The sequence below is a fragment of the Cyrtonyx montezumae genome, unplaced genomic scaffold (genome assembly GCF_038088225.1).
Source record: "Cyrtonyx montezumae isolate F1298 unplaced genomic scaffold, pur_monq_1.0 scaffold_51, whole genome shotgun sequence".
In the NCBI taxonomy this organism is placed as follows: domain Eukaryota; kingdom Metazoa; phylum Chordata; class Aves; order Galliformes; family Odontophoridae; genus Cyrtonyx; species Cyrtonyx montezumae.
In genome coordinates this window covers 337,665-355,974 of record NW_027072058.1, presented here as the reverse complement: position 1 = coordinate 355,974, position 18,310 = coordinate 337,665, and the positions used below count along the sequence as shown (strand labels likewise).

The following is an 18,310-nucleotide window of genomic DNA, read 5'->3' as shown; positions in this document are numbered from 1 at the left end:
AACGCTTTTATTCCCTTAGCCTCTGTGATTCTGCCTACACCCTTACACTCCTCTGCTTTCTTTCTGGTTTTTCCTCTTCCAGCCTGCCTGTTCCTCTGGGAGTGCTGTGGCCACCCCTCCGCCCTTGGTGCGGGGCACGCAGAGTGTTCCTGCTGGCAAGCCGTCCCTGCAGGTCAGTGGGGCGGGCCCGGCTGCCAGGTAGGGCACGGGGCAGCACAGGCCAGCAGCTCACTGCTCATACCCAGGTGGGAAGCTCTGAGTCAGACCCAGTGCTCTATCCCACAGACCCCACTGTAAGCTGCGTAAGAACGCTTGGGGTAGGAGATGGAGGTAGGATGTCACATGCAGATGCCCCTCCAGAGCTTATCCTTGCCATCCTGGAGGGCCTCATCTGCTCCACGGATAAATGCATGCAGGTTGTGGCTGCTAATGACCTCTGGCAGAAGAGTTTTGTCTTGGGAACACTGGCAGCCTATTGTTGGTGTGTTTAATGGTGCCTTCAGTACGGTCACCTGCAGGCTGAGTGAGCCATCAGGTTTTCCTTTTTGGCTTGGTGGCTGAATGGCACAGTGTGCTGGTGAGAAGGGTCTATGTTCAGGCTAAATTAAATGTAGTGCTGGAAAGCTTTTGGGGGGGAAAGAAAACAGAGGGAATTGACATCTATCAGCCTAGCCTTCCTCTGGGTCCGGTATCTTGCTCCATTTTCAAGTTTAAAATGTTTCTGATTATTTACCTCGGGCTGATCTGAGGCAGATCTCAAAACTGCTTCAGCACTAAATGCTTTCCCTTGGAAAAGGGCAGCTCTTCATCTGAGAGCCCCACGTGAGGGATGGGGGGGAAGGTGTGCTCTGGGCAGGAGACGTTCACAGCACTTGAAGCGATCTGTCAGCGTGAGTACTCCCTTCCTTAAGGCGAGTTGCCTTCTCAGAAGACAGCACTTTCAGAGGAACTGGACCACGAGTTAAATCCCCACGCATGGACAGCTAAACTCCAGCTGTGTGCGTGTGCCAGTGGGCAGAGCAGAGAGCTGGGAGCTAAGGATGCAGAGTGGCACTTACTCTGTCTGAATTTGTGGTGTTTGGGCACGTTAAGCTCACCTCCATCTGCTTCTGCTCAACTGTGAGAACTAATTCCTGTGTGTGTAGGAGTTAATGTTCAGTCTCCAGTTGAAGGGTGTAACAGAAGGGGGTTAAGCTTCCCCCATCCTCAGTTGTGCACACGTGCTGGGAGCTCATGGATGTGAGAGCTCCGGTGTTTGTAGGACCTTTAGTTTGTGGGTGATGGTCAGCTTGGGGCCGGGGTGGGTGTGCAAAGCCACGTGAGCATGGTGGAGGGGTTTGCTGCTCTGTGGGCAGTGCTTGCAGACGAGGCTGCATCGTGCTCTGCAGGAACGTAAGTGATGCATGAAACCTTCTGCTGCATTATGAGAAACTTCCAAGATTTCAAGTCCACAGCTCAGAAAAGATGGTCAGTGGTGTTTCAGGCCTCTTTAGCTTGACTTTCCCCCCCCCCCCCCCCCCCCCTTTCCTGCTTCTTCTTTCCTTCCTGCACACATGCCCACGCCAAACCACCCCAGGCTCCTGCATCTCCAGCTTCTGTCTGCCCTGTGCCTCTCCTTGGAGCCAGCAGTGTGTATGTTGCTGTTCCTTCATTCCCTGGAAAATAAAGTTGCTTTTTGTTTGCTTGCTTGCTCAGATCTCTAGCTGTGCTGCAGCCATTGCTGTCCTCGTGCTGAAGGCAGATCACATTTGTCACATCAGGCAGAGAGGAGAGCTGCTCTCACACACCCCGTGCTCTTGTGCTCCTGTTTGTGGCATGGCTCCTGTGTCTCAGTGCAGTGGTTCTTGAGCTGCTGAGCTGTGCAGAGTGGTGGATGGAAACGTCTTTCAGGACTTCTCTTTGTATTTTGAGCTCTGTGAAGAGTGTGAAACAACAATCCCCGAGCACACAGCCTGCCCACCTCTGTTCTCATGTCTGTATTGCCACGTCACATTTCGGATTCTGCTCTTTTGGTGCCCTGGGCAGAAGAGAGTGTGTGTCTAAATGCACCAGGATGAAAAATGCAAGTTAAACTGTCCTCTGTTTTTCAGACCTCTTCTACACGTATACCTGGCACTGTTATTCCTCCTCCATTGGTTCGTGGTGGGCAGCAGACTTCTGCAAAATTAGGAACCCAGCAAAACACACAGATAGTAATGCCACCTCTTGTCAGAGGAGCACAGGTATTTCCTTCGTGGTAGATCTGTTCTGTTTTTCCTGAACTCGTCGTAAATGTTTCCTTAGTTATCATTCTGCTTAGCTGGAGGGATCCTTCATAGCTTTCATTCATCCCTTAATAGGGTTGTATGTCCACTGAAGGACCATTGCAGCTCGTGCTTTCTATGCTGTCCCATAACACTCCCAGTGAACCATGGGGAAACCCTGCTGCCTTACCTGCACTGTGTCCTCCCCTGGCTGCACCAGAGACATCTGCTCTCTGTATTACAAGAACTAACTGACAGGTTCCCAGCTTCACCCACTGCTTAGGAGAGCAGTGGCAGAGGAAACAAACTGCAGTCCTTTTCTCTTCCATTTTTCCATCGTTCTTTCTTATCAGTTTCACCATCTCAAATGTGAAAATTCACTTTTTTTTTTGCTCATCATGTCTGTTCAGATTGAATAAGAGCTGCTGAAATGAGATAGCCAGCTGGAAATGGGGGTCTTTATCACCTGCAGCAGAAAGCAGTGCTCTGTTTGATTTGGCCTCGTGGAATTAAGACTTCTGTGGGGAACTGAGGGGAGAAAAAAATATTCCCATGTTCAGTGAGGGTTTATTTTGAAGATACAGGTCTGCTTTTATGTACTGCATAGCCAGCATTAAGGGGAAGGCAGAGCACTTGGCATTTCATTTTCTTTCTGTTCTGATGTGGAGAAAACCTCATTGTGAGAAGCAGCTTTCCTGATGCCCTTAGAACGAATCAGGCTTTTAACAAGTATATGTTTTAAAAGAAGTTGGATGTGGGGACTTGGATTTTTGGCACAGCTCTCCAGTCCATAGCGTGATGGCCTCACACGGGGGCTTCCCTTTTAATGCCACATTCTCCTTGGTTCATTTTGACAGAGGGAAAGGGAAGACCATCCCATTCTGACACGTGTTAATTCCTGTGCTTTCCTTGGGTTCCCCTCCTTGCCCCGTTCCCATCCTGCTCGACTCCCCACCCTTATTTCCTGCTGTCTGACCCGTCACCTCAGCTCACTTCTGTGTCTTCCCAGCAAATCCACAACATCCGACAGCACTCCAGCACGGGGCCACCTCCACTGCTGCTGGCACCACGGGCATCAGTCCCCAGTGTACAAATCCAGGGGCAGAGGATCATCCAGCAGGGCCTGATCCGTGTGGCCAACGTCCCCAACACCAGCCTGATCGTCAACATCCCGCAGGTGAGCCCCACAAAACACCTTGTGCCAAACAGACCGTGCTTTGTTGAACACAGCATTCCTCCTCGTTTTGCATTTGGTGTTTGGATATGGAACTGTCCCTTGGAGTGTTTTTTCTCTCTTTGGTCTCGTTCTCATAAGCAGAGCTGAGAATGGGCTTGAGCCAGCAGGAGATCCTGCAGCAGCAGCTAATGCTGATGCTGTGTAGGCATAGCGTGGACGAAAGCAGTTTAAAGTGGTAAAGAAAAAGTCGTAAAGTGCTCCTTTTCTTTTGGATTTCCAAAACTCGATGGAATTGATAACAAAGTAAGATCAGTTCCTTATAAAAGGATTAGAGGGTTAGATGACAGGTGATGTATGTAATAGGAGGTATGCTGTTGCAATAAATGTTAGTATGGTGACCCACGCTCGCTGCAGAAGTGACCTTTAGGGGCAGGCTGTCCAGCCCCCCCCACCACCCCACCTTCACACACTCAGAGTCTGTGGTCCCAGCTGCTGGGACCCGTGACAATCCAAGTCCCAGCTCCACATCCACGCCTTCGCTGCCCCCCAGCAGCTCCCCACCGTGCTCCTGGCTGTCCCAACCTGCTGGCAGGTGTCACTAAGCCGTGTCCTGTTTCCTCCAAGGCCTCTCCAACGTCCATCAAAGGTACAACGGTGACGTCAGCTCAGGCCAATGCTACCACCACCAGCGCTGCTTCCATCAACTCCAGCGAGTCTCCCGCCAGCCGGCAAGCTGCGGCCAAGCTGGCACTGCGGAAGCAGCTGGAGAAGACCCTGCTGGAGATCCCTCCTCCAAAGCCACCTGCTCCCGAGATGAACTTCCTGCCCAGCGCAGCTAATAACGAATTCATTTACCTCGTTGGATTGGAAGAAGTTGTGCAGAATTTGCTGGAAACTCAAGGTGAGATGGCGTTAAAATTCCTCCAGAGGTGAGGGGAGAGCCTTTCCCATCTGCACTGATGGCAATGGTGGGATGCACTTCCCAGGACTTACACCTTCATAGTCCATCTTACCTCTGGGGTTGGCTTTCATCCCCAGTTCTCCACCTGCTGTAACTGTAGAGCTGTGGGATTTCTCAGAGGCTAGGCACTGCTGGTAAGGATGAAATGCATCTGGTTTTCCCTGGAGCAGGTGACTTCCTTCCAGCCATGTGTTTCTGCATCACCACAGTGCGTTTTCAGCTCGTAGAGGGATGTTCCTGGGGAGAAAGGAGAGCAGTATGCTGCAGGGGCTGCCTCCAGGCAGATGAGAACTCCATCTCTGATGCCACGTTCATGCAGAAGACAAGAAAATCTGAGCTGACTAAAGGCTGTCCTTGCCCTTCTGCACTGCAGCCCTCTCTGGTTTACCAGGCGTTTCGTAACTATCAGAGTAAACAGTGGAGCAGATTTTTGCCTCAACAAATAGCACCGTGTCTCTTGCCTCATTCCCCGTTTTTTGCAATGCCCTTGGCATTCAGAGTGATGGGAGGAGGATGAGGAAAGACCTGCAGGATGCCTGCAGAGAGGGAGGAGTGGGAGGGTCGTTGTGATGGAGTGCCTTGGGGCTTGTCGTAGATCAGAGGTGGAGCTGAGCTCACCTGGCTGTGTTCTGCAGGTAAAGTTTCCATTCCTGTTTCATCTCGTGAGCCCTACATGTGTGCTCAGTGTAAGACTGACTTCACCTGCCGCTGGAGGGAGGAGAAGAACGGAACCATCATGTGTGAAACCTGTATGACATCCAATCAGAAAAAGGCCTTGAAAGCAGAGCACACTAACCGACTGAAGGCTGCCTTCGTCAAAGCACTGCAGCAGGAGCAGGAGATCGAGCAGAGGATACTGCAACAGACTGCATCTCCTGTGCAGAGCAAGTCAGACCCCATCGTGCAGCACCACTCGCTCAAGCAGGTGAGGCTCTGGCTGCACGAAGCCCCATCTCCATGTTTTTAGGATGTACCAAATGAAGAAACTTGCTCCTGTGGTAAATACGTGGGAATAAATGTACCTCAGGTTGAGAGTGTGGCTGAGCCAGGAGCACGTAGTGGTGGTTGTGAAGCTTCAGGGTAACAGCCGTCCATCATTTGTGGTGGAAGCTGCATCTCAGGCACCTTGTAAAACCACCTCTCAGCTGGGAGGAGGCTGCTTTGAGCTGAGATAATCAAGGCCCTGATGATTTAGACCGAGGAGGTGGTGTTGCTGGTGTTGGAGATGCTCGCACAGCACATCTCTTTGCTGCTTTGCAGTTGCTTATAATTCTGCATTCTTATGGGCACTCTGAGAAGCACGGAGCTGATTCTTTGGAAAGAGATGACTTGGAAGTTTTCAGCCCTGGAACGAACAGCTCGTTCTGGGGTTGGCAGAGGGAGCTGAGAAAGGAGGAAGTTAGGCCGTGGATGTTGGTCAGGGCTCTGTTCCACGAAGGAGGGATGCTCACTGTGCCTGTCTGCTCTCTCACCAGACCTCTAGCCAGATGTCTCGAGGCTCTGGAGCCCCACGGGGAGTGCTGCATGCATTTAGCCAGTCACCCAAGTTGCAGAATGCATCGTCTGCAGCAGCACTTGGGAGCAGGCCAGGTAAGCATGCTGAGAGACCTGTCAGCAAGGGCAGCGCTGCCGCCTGGAAGAAGACTCCCATCAACACAGGTAGATTTTTTTTCCTGAAGTTTCTTTTCTTTCTGCTTACAGCTGCACTCTGTCCAACAGTCCCAGCTCGCTGAGTAAGGATGCTTTCTGTTTGGATCTCCAGGAAGGAAACAGCTCTGTCGTGAGCTCAGTATTGACTGGTTTATATATATATTTTTTCTCCTACAGCTTAAGGTGTCCCTTCAGCATGATTTCATTGCAGAGAGCCCTCACCTCAAGTCTCCATTTCAGATCCAAAGTCGTAGTGCTGTTTGTTTAGCTGATTGTAGAGCTTTGGAGGGGTCACGGTGGGCCTTACTCTAATGTAAATGAGTCGTTTTCATGCAGGTTAAATGTCAGTGGTGCTCATGTGCCGCTGCTTTGTCCTGTGCTGTGTCCTTGACTCTCTCTTCTCTTCTGTGTCTCCTCAGGTGGGGCTCTGCCCTTTGTTAACCCTAGTTTAGCTGTGCACAAGTCCTCCTCAGCAGTAGACCGCCAGCGTGAGTATCTCCTGGATATGATCCCCCCACGGTCCATCCCACAGTCTGCCACGTGGAAATAATGCAGAGCAACGCCCGAGAGGAAGACTTTCCTGTTTCTGCCATCCTTTTTATACCACATGACAGTGGAATCTGCTTTAATCCCAGCTGGATACGCCCCAGGCTTTATAGGATGCAAGAAGACCACTCCTCATCCCATCGAGTGCTGCTGTCCCTGCTATGAGAAATGCCACCGTGTGGGTGGCAGAGACTGGAGCTCATTTGGTTATCAGATTCTTGTGATTGACTGATAATGAAGGCTGTCGGGGAAGGGGAAGAATCCTTATTTTTTTTGGCTTTATATATTTAGTTTTGGATTTTCTTTGTCACCAGCACAAGAGGAGGACTAAGAGAGTCTCTGCCCTTGGTTTCTTTGTCAAGAAGCACGCCGGGAACGCGGTGTTGGTTCCCCACGGAGCTCGGGGAGAGCAGCTCCCACAGGTCCTGCAGACACACTTAGTGAGCCAGGTTCATGTTTGCTTTTCTTCCCTGCCCCTCCTCAGCCAGGAAGGCAGTCTACAGATGATAATGTTTCCAAATCTGCTGCTGCTGCTGATGAGCTAATGATAAATAAGCGCAAACTCCAATTCCAGTTGAGTCTGTCGTTTTCGAAGGGACTGGCTGCCACCAAAACTTTGCCTGGTGGGTGGGACCCAGTGCAGGAGCCTCTCGCTTTCGTTGGATTCTGTTTTGAACAGACTTGGAACTGTTGGTAGTCTCAATTTCCCGCATAGACAGACACCTTTGTTTCGACCTTTGTAATTCAGCGAGGAGCAGTTGGGCCTTTCATACGTTCCCAGAGACTTCAAGCAAAACTTTGGGATTCTTTTCTTTTTTGTTTGTTTGATTTTTGGGTTTTTTTTTTTTTTTGGGTGGGGGGGGGCTGGGGGAGGGTTGGAGGTTTATTGTTGTTTTGAGCAATTTTACTCCGAATCCAGGAGTTGTGGAAGCTGCAGAAGGGGAGGGCAGAATGGAGTTGGGGGGGCACGCACTGCTCCCTCCTTCCAGGAGCTCCCCCAGCTGCTGCTGCAGTGTTGCATTTTGATAGAGCTTTAGGTAACCCCGCTTTAAGGACAGGTTTCTACGTGGTTTTAATATATTCTGGGGATCCCACAGGTTTCAGCCCAGATCCCTTTGGTCCGGTTGATCTCCCCCCCCCCCTCCCCCCCATTGTCTTCTCTCCTCCTTTCCCTGTGCTTCTCCCAAATTCCCATCGAATTCGAGTGACAGAAAGACATGCCTTACTACTTACGTTGCATATCAGTGCTGGAAGTAGTGCTGATGAGAATTATTTGCAAAATTATATATATATATATCTATATATAAAGAAAAAGGGGGGAGGGGGGGCCACTCAGCCTCTGTGCTGAGCCTTATTTTCTTAGCAGCTGCCCTTAGGTCCAACTCTGAAGCAGTCACTGCGTAGGGCTGTCCCCCCCCCCCAGGTCTGACCATGGCATAGTGGGAAGGAGACCTCGTTTGTGGGAGCCCCTGTTCTGTTGTGTGAATATCGGTATTTAGATACTTTGCAAACCCTTGGGTAGCCTAGAGAGCCTAGTTCTGCAAAATGGTCTTTGTTGCTGTATAAAGCCCTGGAATTTCAATTGGACTTTGGGTTTTGGTTTTTGGTTTTTTTTTTTTTCTTTTTGGTTTCGTTTTTGTTTTCCCCATTTGTTTTACAAATGTATATTAAGAGCAAAGTGGGCAACAGAGGAATCGTGTCGGGTTCGTTTCGTTTTCATTTTCATTCCGGGTGTATTTTGGATTGGGAGATGTGGAGAGAGAGAGAGAGAGAGAGAGAGAAAGAGACAGAGAAATGGAGTGCATCTTATTTTTGCACTTGGAAATATTACAGAATTGTTTCAGTTCTTTACACGTGTGGAGTTTTCTTGCATCTTTCCCCTCTCTTCTGCCCGCGTTGTCACCTGGACGTGTCCCGTGCTGATAAGTGACGTGGGGAGAGTGCATTTCTCAGTGAGAGAAAGCAGAGCTGCTCTCCATCTGAAATCAGATGCGTTGGGCAGCAGAAATCCAAAGCCTGGGTGAGGTCTGCCTTCTTTTCCCATGTCGGGGTGGCTTCAGCTGATGCTGGGAAGGAGGGAACGGAAGGAGGGGGTGGAAGGATGCCAAGCACCCGGGTTAAAAGCGATGTCAGCGCCCGTTTGGGCACAGCAGCTCCCACCACAGCGTGGGGTTTCAGCACAGGGGGGAGAGAGCTGGCACAGAGCTCAGCGTGGTGGGGGAGAGCTCCGTGCTGAGAGCAGAAGGTGCACAGTGCTGAGTGGATGCTGCTCCCTGGTGATGCCGGAGCACAGCGAGAGCTTCATTGCAGTGCCCTGTGAGCCCCGAACTCCAGGGCAGCGCTGCCCTCGGGGCTTTTGCAGCCGACAGACACGAGCCACCCATCACTGCTGGCATCCACACCCGCCCTGACATCGTTTTTAAGCTGCGGGTTTCTTGGAGATGTCGGTATTCATTGGGTGCTGCAGCAGGATGCTGTGCTGTGTGTTCTGCTGAGCAGTGCTCCTGGGTGCTGTGTCACCCTGGGGGTCGGGGATGGGCAGAACAGCACGCTGCAGCCTTTCACATCCTCTGTGCCACCCGGAGAAGGGGGGGGGGGGGGGGGAAGAAAAAGCAGAGAAGCTCAGTTCCATGGAGTGTCCCAATAGCGGTGGAGGTGCTCTGCAGAACAAACCTCGCTTCCTCCGTGCTGCCCCATTCCCTCTGCTGGAGGGCTCCCGGCCCCACGGAGCTGTGGGGAGAGCTCTGAACAAAGACCGACTGCTGCCACAGTGCTGCATGAGCTGGGGACGGTGCTGCTGGCTTCCCCCTCTCCTGGGGAGAGGGTCAGAGCAGTGCTGCTTCTCGCAAGCCATATAACCTTTCTCGGAGACGTTGCGACGACGAGATTTTATAATACAGTGATAATGACAATGACTTATTGTACTTAGATTTTAGCAACTTGTGAAATAAACCCCTGATTTTCATTTGAAACCAGTGCTGCCGTCTGGGAGCCGTGTGCTTTGTTGATTTGTTGTTGTTGTTGTTATTTCAGTAGCCAAACTTTATTGCCCCTGGGGTGCTCGGGCAGCACCGTGGCCGTGGGGCAGCACTCTGCCCCTCGTTGTGCCACTCGTGGGGCTCCTGCTGCGGTGCTGGGGAAGGTGCTGGGTTATCCCTGCACTCCCAGGAGCACAGTGTTGTGGCTTCGGCTGCTTTTCTGATAGAAAGGAATGATCATCGTTTCAGGAAGAGCCCGTTTGCCTCCGGATGCTCAGACATCACCACCCCTCTGTTTTACTGAGTGCTAAGAAGGAAACGGCCAAAGCACAGCAAAAAAATTGGGAGTGGGGACGTGGGGCTGTGGGAGCACGTGGAGTGGGCACTGGGTTCAGCTCCTCAGTCACCTCCTTTGGTGAGGAGAGGGCATGGAAATGGAAAGCATCTTCTGTTTTAGTAATACAAATTAGATCTCTATGATGCAAAAAGACCTCAGGGAGCTGCAGCAGTGTTGCTGTGCTCCAGGAGGAGTCACGCTGCACATCGCATCCAGTGCAGGAACTCCCGTTGTGCTTTCTTCTTCAATGAGAAGAATTCACCACCGTTAACAAAACGTTGCAGCAGAGCAGGGTATGGTTTTGTCACCCGTATTTATTGTGACTCTAAATCTTTGACTGATATATCTATCAAGACATCAAAAAGGAATAAATAAAGTTCCCATTGAACCCCGATCGTCCCCATGGAGGAGGATCCTGAGCTCGGTAACTGTGCGTTGTGTTGGGGGGGGGGGTTTAGTGCTTGGATGACAATAAACAAGTGGACAAACTCCTGTGTCTGGCTCTCACTGGGGGGCTGGGGCAGCGCCGGGGGGTGGGGGTGGTTGTGGTGGTGTTGGTGGATTGCAGGCACTGTGTGGATCTCCATCATTGCCCACTCCCCCCCCCGAGGAGTGCAGCCCCTCAAACCCACATGGGGGGAGAGGAAGGAGATGGAACCCACGTGGATTTTCACAAATGGAAATGAAAAGCTGCACGCGTCACTCGTCGCACCCCGCACCTCCGAGGCCCCATCGTTCTGCACAGACCCACGTGGCACACGGGACGTTTTGGGGACAAATCCCCTTCGGCACCGAGCCCAGCTGGAGCCGGGACGGGCAGAGCGGCAAAACCCACGGGAAACAAAGCCCACGCCGAGCAGGAACGTGACACCGCCGTTTGCTGTGGTGTAACCTTCTCCCAGCGCTGCGGAAGATGCGCTGCTCCGATCGCACAGCGGCAAAGCGATGGGGCAGTGATTTATTTCCACGCTCTCGGGATCATTTCAGCATCCGCGTTTGTGAGTGCCAGCGTGCGTTTCCTCTCCGTGCTCGGCTCCCGGCGCTGATTTCTCCCCGTTGCCCCTCGCGCTCCGTTTCGCTTTCGGGAAACTGCGCTCATCGGCGCTGAGAACTTCGGGTCCGACCCCGCGCTCCCCCCAACCCCATCCCGCGCCATCTGCAGTCATTAACGGCCACCGCGGGATTAGGGCAAGATTAGGGCTTAAGGGGGCGGGGGGTGGGGTGACCTCGATCTGCAGCGCGGCCGTTCGTGGGGCGGGGGGGGATCGGGGGTGCTGCGCTCTGAGCGCTTTCGATGCGCGCATCTCCGTGCGGGCTTTATGGTACACATTTCGCTGCACGCGTGCTCGTGTGTGTGTGTGGAGGTGGGGGCGGGGGGGGGGCGTGCGCGTGCTCGCTCGGGGGGCGCGCACATTTTGCACGCTCCACACCGGGTGGGGCCCACCTACTCCCTGGCGCCGTTTCCCCTTTAAGTCCGCCGCGCTCGGCGGGAGGTGCGTGGGAGTGGGGGCGCTCTCACGCTGCGCCGCCACCCTAGAGCGCTTCCGGTGAGCGGCGGAAGTGACGTACCGCGCGGCGATGGCGGCGCCGAAGGTGAAGCAGGACATGGCGCCGCCGGGCGGGTACGGCCCCATCGATTACAAACGGCACCTCCCGCGCCGCGGGCTCTCAGGTGGGCGAGGGCACCGGGTCCCCCCTCCGGTCCCCGCCGTGCTCGCGGCGCTCCTAACGCTCCGCCCGCAGGTTACAGCCTCTTCGCGCTCGGTGTCGGCAGCCTCCTGCTGGGCTACTACAACATCGTCAAATGGAACCGGGAGCGCAGGTGCGCCAAGGTCCCCTCCCGTTCCCTTCGGGCCTTTCCCGCCCCCCCCCCCCCATTTTCTCCTCTCGTTCCCTTCCCCTGCCCGGCACAGCCCCCCATCCATCCCCACCCCCCCGCTGACCGCGTCCCCCCTCAGGCGGCTGCTGATCGAGGATCTGGAGGCGCGCATCGCGCTGATGCCGCTGCTGCAGGCAGAGGCGGACCGCAGGTAGGGAGGGGGCAGCGCGGGGCTCGGCCCCGGGCTTTGTTTTTTGGGGGGGGAGGAGGGGGAGAGAACCCCCCGCTGCAGTACGGATCCCCCTCTCGTAGGACCCTCCGCCTCATGCGGCAGAACCTGGATGAGGAGGCCAAGATCATGAAGGACGTTCCCGGTTGGAAGGTTTGGGCTCGGGGTGCTGCGGGTGTGGGGTTCCCATTGGGTTCTGCCCCGGAGGTCCCACACTGAGGGGGGGGAGGGGGGGGGGGAAGTGCACCCGTGGGTCCCTCGGGAGCGTCTTTTTTGGGTGGGTGTGGGTAATGTGCTGCTGGAGGTGCGGTGGGGATATCCATTTTCTCTCCTCGCACGGTCTGAGCCCCGTGCCAGCCCCACCCCACCCCTCCCCCTGGGGGCAGACCCCCGTGCCAGCCCCACCCCACCCCTCCCCCCCCCCAGGTTGGTGAGTCCCTGTTCCACACCGAGCGCTGGGTGCCCCCGACGGTGGATGAGCTCTACTACCTGCGTCCGTCTGCCGAGATGGACAACGAGAAGTTCGGGCTGCAGTACTACGTCTGAGCACTAAACCTGCAGCATTAAACCTGCGTGGGTGTGCACGGCGACCTGAGTGTGCTCCGCTCCTTTGTCCCTGCTCGGAAACCTCGTGGGGCAGCACCCAGAGGGGCTGCAGCAGTGCCACGTGGGGTGGGATCGGGGCTCGTGGTGGTGGGAGCGGGGGAGGGGCTGTGAGGGGCTGCTGCCGCCCACAGAGGGGGCTCGGTGCTCTCTGCCCCGCGTGTCCCCGGGTCACAGTGGGAATGGATCCCTCTCTGTCACGATTGTTGGGGTTTGGAGGTCCCGAGGACTCCGTGCACATCGCCGTTAGGGATCAGGGCTGAAACCCCACTGAGTTCTGTGCTTGGAAGGGGGAAAGCGCTGTGTCGTTTGGGGGGGGGGGGGGCTCGGGCGGGGCGGGGGCAGTCAGAGCCGCCTCCCAGCGGGCGGCACCGCGCAGCGCGGGGGGGACCATTGCTGCCGCTGCTCCCGCAGGGCTCGTCCTGCTCTTCCCATCCCGGTCGGTGCCCACCATGAGCTCCGTTCCCGGCCCCTCCCGGGAGCCCCCCCGCTACCTCAGGTGAGCCCCGCACCGCCCCTCGGGAGCCCCGGGGGAGGTCCCGCTGTGCTCATGTCCCGCACGGCGCGTCCGGTCCCGCCCGGAGTGGGACCGCGGGATGTGAAGGGGATGCGGGGAGGGACAACGATGCCCCGGACGCGGTGGGCGGTGCCGGAGGATCTCTGGGTCCCGGCGGTGGGAGCGGACCCCGCGCTGCTCCTCTCTGGGCAGGGATGCAGAGCCCCTACACGTGTCCCCCGGGGCGGTCCCGGCCCCGGAGCCGCGGGGGTGGAGGGGGCTGGTACCCAAATAGCGGCTGTTGCCAGAGCAACCGCATCCCGGCTCTCCATGGCTGCGGCGGGGATGGGGACGGCTCCGGCAGCCCCGGGGTGGGGGGCGCGGGCTGAGGGGATCCCGCAGTGGGACGGGAGTGGGGCACGATGCAGAATGGGGGGGGGAAAGTGTGTGGGGAATGCGGGCAAATGTCTGGGGCTGCTCTCGTGTGCTGGCACCTCTCCCTCCTCCTCCCCCGGGGGGGTCCTGGCTGTGCTGGGCTCCGCTGGTCCCGAGCTGGGATCAGAGCAGCACTTACACCCCTACGGGAACACAGAGCACAAAGTCTGCAGCTGGAGGGGGACGTATGTGCGGGGCCGCTGCTCCCCGGGCGGGCGGAGAGCCAGGGACACGGAGCCCCGCGTGTCCCCCTCGGGGACGGTGCCAAAACATTGGGACCGAGCCTGGGCCGGGGCCCAGGATGCTTTGCCAGCAGCAATTATGGGTAATGTTCTCCCCTGGATCCAAAGAGCGGATTTTTGTCAGAACTTTGTCTTCTGTTCAGTGAGTGCCAACACAGCTGCAGTGGGGCCAAGCCCTGGGGACTGCTGCTGCCAATGTGCGTGGGGGGGGGGCACCCTGGGGTTGGGGCTGTCCCTGTGCCCCCCAGTTTGCCCACTGCACTGCACTGTGGGACTGGGACAGGGCTGGGGCTCACTAGAGGGCACCAAAGGATTGGGACAGGATAGGATGGGATGGGATGGAACATGGGGCAGGATAGGATGGGTGGGATGTGTTGGGGGTTGGACAGAATGGATGGGGCACTGAAGGCTTATGGGGTCTGTCAGGGGATCCTGGGGGGGTAGATGTCTAATAGAGTTAACCAACACCTTGGGGACGTGGGTCAATGGGATCTGTCAGGGTGGATGGGGTCTGTGGGATCTGCCAGAATGACCGTGGCATGTCACATCTGTAGGGTCTATGGGGCCTTGTTGGACATCCAGGGTGTGGCACAGGATGGGGTCTGCTGGGCCCTGAGGTCTGTGGGGTCAGCCTGAGTGGGATGAGGTCTGTGGCACCACACACCCAGCAGGACCCCATTCTGACCCCCTCCAGCTCCCGGGGTTGTCTGCACCACACCACTGTGTGACCACGCAAGGTGTGGGTAACACACGCACCCAGCAGTGGAGTTCCAGGTCCCATTGCACACCCCACAGCTCCAGGTCCCCCCGTCCCACAGCACCCGTAGGTGTCAGCACCACCGTGGGGTCTCACCCCGCAGCCCCAGAGCCGACGTGGGCTTCACCCGGGGCTCAGATTTCCCCATCCCTTCAATAACAAACGCAGCAGCAGCGGATTGGAAACGGCACATGTTGTTCCCATCCGCGGCGCAGGTGAGCCAACAGATGTGAGCAATTATGGTCCAATTCCGAAGCTCCCAGCCCTGCCAGAGCTCGGCAGCGGATGAACAACCACAGCATTGTTCAGCTTTATATAACAGCCCGGTCACCGCAGCCCGGGGCCGCTGCCAGGGCCGTGCCTCGCACGAAAGGCAACCGCGACCCAGCGCTGTGTGCGCCCGGCTCCTCGTCCCAGCTCCCCCTCGAGCCACGTGCACCCCCTGCCCCAAAGTGATGGTGATCACCCCGCTGCGGTGCTCTGCTTGGCTGGGAACGGAGTGGGGTTTGTGGGGGTCCTGCCCTCACAGCTGCCCACTGCCCCCCACAGCAAAGCGGAGGCGGAGGCCATGGAGAAGGAGCTGCTGGAGGATTACCGCTTCGGGCGGCAGCAGCTGATCGAGATCTGGGGACACGCGTGTGCTGTGGCCATCACCAAGGTGAGCATCCCATCCCATCCCATCCCATCCCATCCCATCCCATCCCATCCCATCCCATCCCATCCCATCCCATCCCATCCCATCCCATCCCATCCCATCCCATCCCATCCCATCCCATCCCATCCCATCCCCACAGCTGAGCAGAGGTGCAGCATCAAGGGCAGCTTTGTGCTTCATGAGGGCAATGAGCTCCACTCCGGGCTCAGCTTTTCCATTCGAGGTGTCTGGGCCCTGCTCTGCCCTCCCCTTCTTTCAGGGCACAGACTTTGTCGGAGGAGCAGAACTATTTGGGTGTTGGAGCTTCGACGCGTCCTGTGGTCAGTGGGGCTGGCACGGCCCCACATTGCTGCATCCCAATAAGTGGGGAGCACCCTCCTCTTCCTCCTCCTCTTCATCGCGGGGCTGGGAACCACACGGGACCGTGCTGACCCCAGCTGTGCCGTGCCCCCAGCATCGTCCCCTCCCTGGGCTCCCCCCACCGCATTCCCGGGAGCCACACGGCAGCTGGAAGCGCATCTGTGGGGCAGCGGCCAAACGCTGCCGCGGGGCCGGGGCCGGGTGAGCGGGCTCTGTCCAGCGGCCGCGGACTGGCGGTGCCTCGCGGGGCTCCGGGGTTTGGATGGGAGCGGGAGCCAGGCTGCGTGAGCAGGAAAAAATCTGTCGATGGATAAACAGAGCCTCCCTTCGCCGGCTGCTGGTATGTGGAGCGCGGCCGCCTCCCAGCAGGCTGGCGGGGAGCCCCGACCCACTGCGGGCACCGGCCCTGTCCCGCCATGGGCAACGGCCCCGAGACACCGCAGGCACTTTCCCCATCCCGTTGTGGGCACTGCTGCCTCCGTCCCGTTGTAGGTGCCATCCCCATCCCGCCACCCACCTGCTGCCATCCAGCATCGCATCCCCAACCTTGTGCCCCCCCCCCCCCAAGCTGCAGTGCCCCTTCCCCTGCCGCCGGGGCTGGGTGATGCTGTGCTGCCCCCTTCCTCTCTCCCAGGCCTTCCCGCTGCCGTCCCTCCCACGGAAGCAGCCCACGGTGCTGGTGGTGTGCGGCCCTGCACAGAACGGGGCCATCGGGTTGGTGTGTGCACGGCACCTGCGCGTCTTTGTAGGTATCTCCTCCTCCCCCCTCCTCCTCCTCCTCCTCCTCCTCCTCCTCCTCCTCCACGGAGCTCTAACACCGCTCTGCTGTGCAGGACTACGAACCCACCATCTTCTACCCCAAACGCTCCCTGGATCCCCTGTATCGGGACTTCACCACTCAGTGTGAGAAGATGGACATCCCCTTCCTCTCGTACCTCCCCACCGAGGTGAGCCCCCCACCCACCGCCCCCACTGCAGCACTTGGGGGGCATTGTGAGGATGCTGATTCCCCCTGACGTCCACGGGGATGAGATCCACGCTCGCTGCTGGCCCTGCCCACAGCTCTGGGGCTGCTGTTGTTGTTGGAAGTGTTGGACTCCCTCAGAGGAGGAATGTGACCTCAAATCGCTGTCCTGGCCGCGCTATGTCCCCCTCCCTTTGCCTGGTGGGGGGAATTTTTGCAATTGCTCTGCACATCCCATTCAGCAGGGAGAAGGGATGCCCCCACAGGCAGCATTCCCATGCTCTGGGGTTGGGGGGGTGGGGGTCCGGGGAGTTTGGGGAGCTTGGGGACCCCCCATCTGCCCACTGTGTTCCTCCCCCCCCCAGGTGCAGCTGATCAACGATGCCTACAATGCGGTGGTGGACGCGGTGCTGGGAGCTGAGGCGGAGTTGGGCGAGGGCAGGGGGCCGTGCGCCAGCATCCTTGCCACCCTGAAACACATCCGCATCCCCATCGTCAGCCTGGATGTGCCCTCAGGTCTGGGATGGGGACCCCCAGGGTGGGTTTGTCACCCTATCTGCCCCCAGGTGTTGTGCCCGGTGCAGGAGGAGCGGGGACAGCTGTGGGTCCCCCTCTGCCCCCCACTCAGCACTGTCCCCGTGGTTCTCCCCGAGCGAGTGCTGCTGACGGCTGAGGATGCATTCAGGGCATCTCCAACAAATAACCAACTGAGACATGATGTAATTTGCAAACACCCGGGTGTCTGGTGGCCAGGCCTGGAATTGCCATCACCCCCCCACCCCCCCCCGCCGTGCTGCTGGAGGAGCAAACAGGAGCCCTGGGCACGGCTGCTGGTGAATCCCCAACCAAGCACAACCCCACACTGTGCCAGGACGCAGCCAGGGCACTGCGGGGCAGCAATGCCACTGGGTGCCACGGGGACCCCACCTGCCCCGACCCCATACCTCCACCACCCCATGTCCCCCCCCCCCCGACCCCTTCCCCGTGTCTCTGTGCCGTTGCAGGGTGGGACGTGGAGGCAGGCAGCAGCGGTGGGATCAGCCCCGACGTGCTGGTGTCGCTCATGGCCCCCAAGCAGTGTGCCCGCCGCTTCCTGGGCCGCCAGCACTTCGTGGCCGGACGCTTCGTGCCCTACGATGTGCAGAAGAAGTTTGAGCTCAACCCACCCGAGTACCCGGGCACTGAGTGTGTGGTGGCCCTGCGTGGCCCGCAATAAAGCACTGGGACTGCTGGCTCAGTGTCTGCGTGGGGTGGGCTCCGTGGGTCCCATCGGTGGCCGCTGTCCCCGTGGTGTGGCATGGGGTACAGGGCTGAGCAACCCCAGGTCTTAATTAGCGGGGAGGATGATGATGAGGAATTGCTGGGGCTGTCCCCACCGGTGCCAACTGATGGGGGGAGGGTGTCCTCAGCCCCGGAATGATGTGGGGGTCGGGTGACCCCAGAACGTCTCAGTTCCAGGAGCCTGAATGGGGGGGAACAGAGAGTCCAGGGGGCGAGGCCATGGTTTGGGGTGATCCCCCCCGCTCTGCCCTTTGCTGGGTGCCCCCCTCCTACCCCAGGGGGTGCTGGGGGCCATGGGTGCAGCGAGCTGTGCAAAATCTCAGCTGACAGCAGCACATGTGGCTCAGGTCACAGCACGGGCACCCACCGGCTGTGCCCATCCACAGCAGTGCCAGGGAGCTCTGGCACCCCAACCTCAACCGCATGAGCTCAGAGGAAGGGCCTTTTTCATCTTTTTTCCCCTTCCCTCCCAGCTGCATTCCCAAGTGCATCCAATTTTAGCAGCTCTGCAAAACAAGCCCTCGAGTTTCCCGGGTTGGAGCAGCGCGCGGCCGGCTCACGGGGAGGGCTCGTTCCC

General features: G+C 57.6%; 3 protein-coding genes across 6 annotated transcripts in view; all 3 read left to right on the top strand.

Annotated features, from left to right (window-relative positions):
- The window catches only part of GATAD2A (GATA zinc finger domain containing 2A), a 38,295-nt gene extending 31,360 nt beyond the window's left edge, over nucleotides 1-6,935 (top strand). For 3 of the 4 annotated variants that reach the window (XM_065748706.1, XM_065748704.1, XM_065748703.1), the window contains exons 6-12: nucleotides 83-172; nucleotides 2,091-2,222; nucleotides 3,253-3,420; nucleotides 4,045-4,321; nucleotides 5,017-5,306; nucleotides 5,857-6,040; nucleotides 6,451-6,935. In XM_065748706.1, coding sequence (XP_065604778.1) covers nucleotides 83-172; nucleotides 2,091-2,222; nucleotides 3,253-3,420; nucleotides 4,045-4,321; nucleotides 5,017-5,306; nucleotides 5,857-6,040; nucleotides 6,451-6,581 — 1,272 coding nt within the window. In that variant the 3' untranslated portion in view covers nucleotides 6,582-6,935. The remainder of the gene's footprint in view (nucleotides 1-82; nucleotides 173-2,090; nucleotides 2,223-3,252; nucleotides 3,421-4,044; nucleotides 4,322-5,016; nucleotides 5,307-5,856; nucleotides 6,041-6,450) is intronic. The other variant, XM_065748707.1, reaches the window with a different exon arrangement.
- A 4,513-nt stretch (nucleotides 6,936-11,448) lies between these two features.
- On the top strand, nucleotides 11,449-12,507 carry NDUFA13 (NADH:ubiquinone oxidoreductase subunit A13). Its single transcript, XM_065748634.1, has 5 exons — nucleotides 11,449-11,564; nucleotides 11,636-11,714; nucleotides 11,851-11,922; nucleotides 12,024-12,093; nucleotides 12,367-12,507. The coding sequence occupies exons 1-5, from the start codon at nucleotides 11,471-11,473 to the stop codon at nucleotides 12,484-12,486; spliced, it is 435 nt and encodes a 144-aa protein (XP_065604706.1). The 5' UTR covers nucleotides 11,449-11,470; the 3' UTR covers nucleotides 12,487-12,507.
- A 1,717-nt stretch (nucleotides 12,508-14,224) lies between these two features.
- Nucleotides 14,225-17,668, top strand: YJEFN3 (YjeF N-terminal domain containing 3). The gene is given in 8 exon segments (XM_065748662.1): nucleotides 14,225-14,803; nucleotides 14,805-14,951; nucleotides 14,953-15,012; nucleotides 15,015-15,131; nucleotides 16,123-16,233; nucleotides 16,322-16,435; nucleotides 16,818-16,968; nucleotides 17,457-17,668. Coding segments are annotated over 8 exon segments (957 nt in total). The 5' UTR covers nucleotides 14,225-14,758.
- Nucleotides 17,669-18,310: the final 642 nt, after the last annotated feature.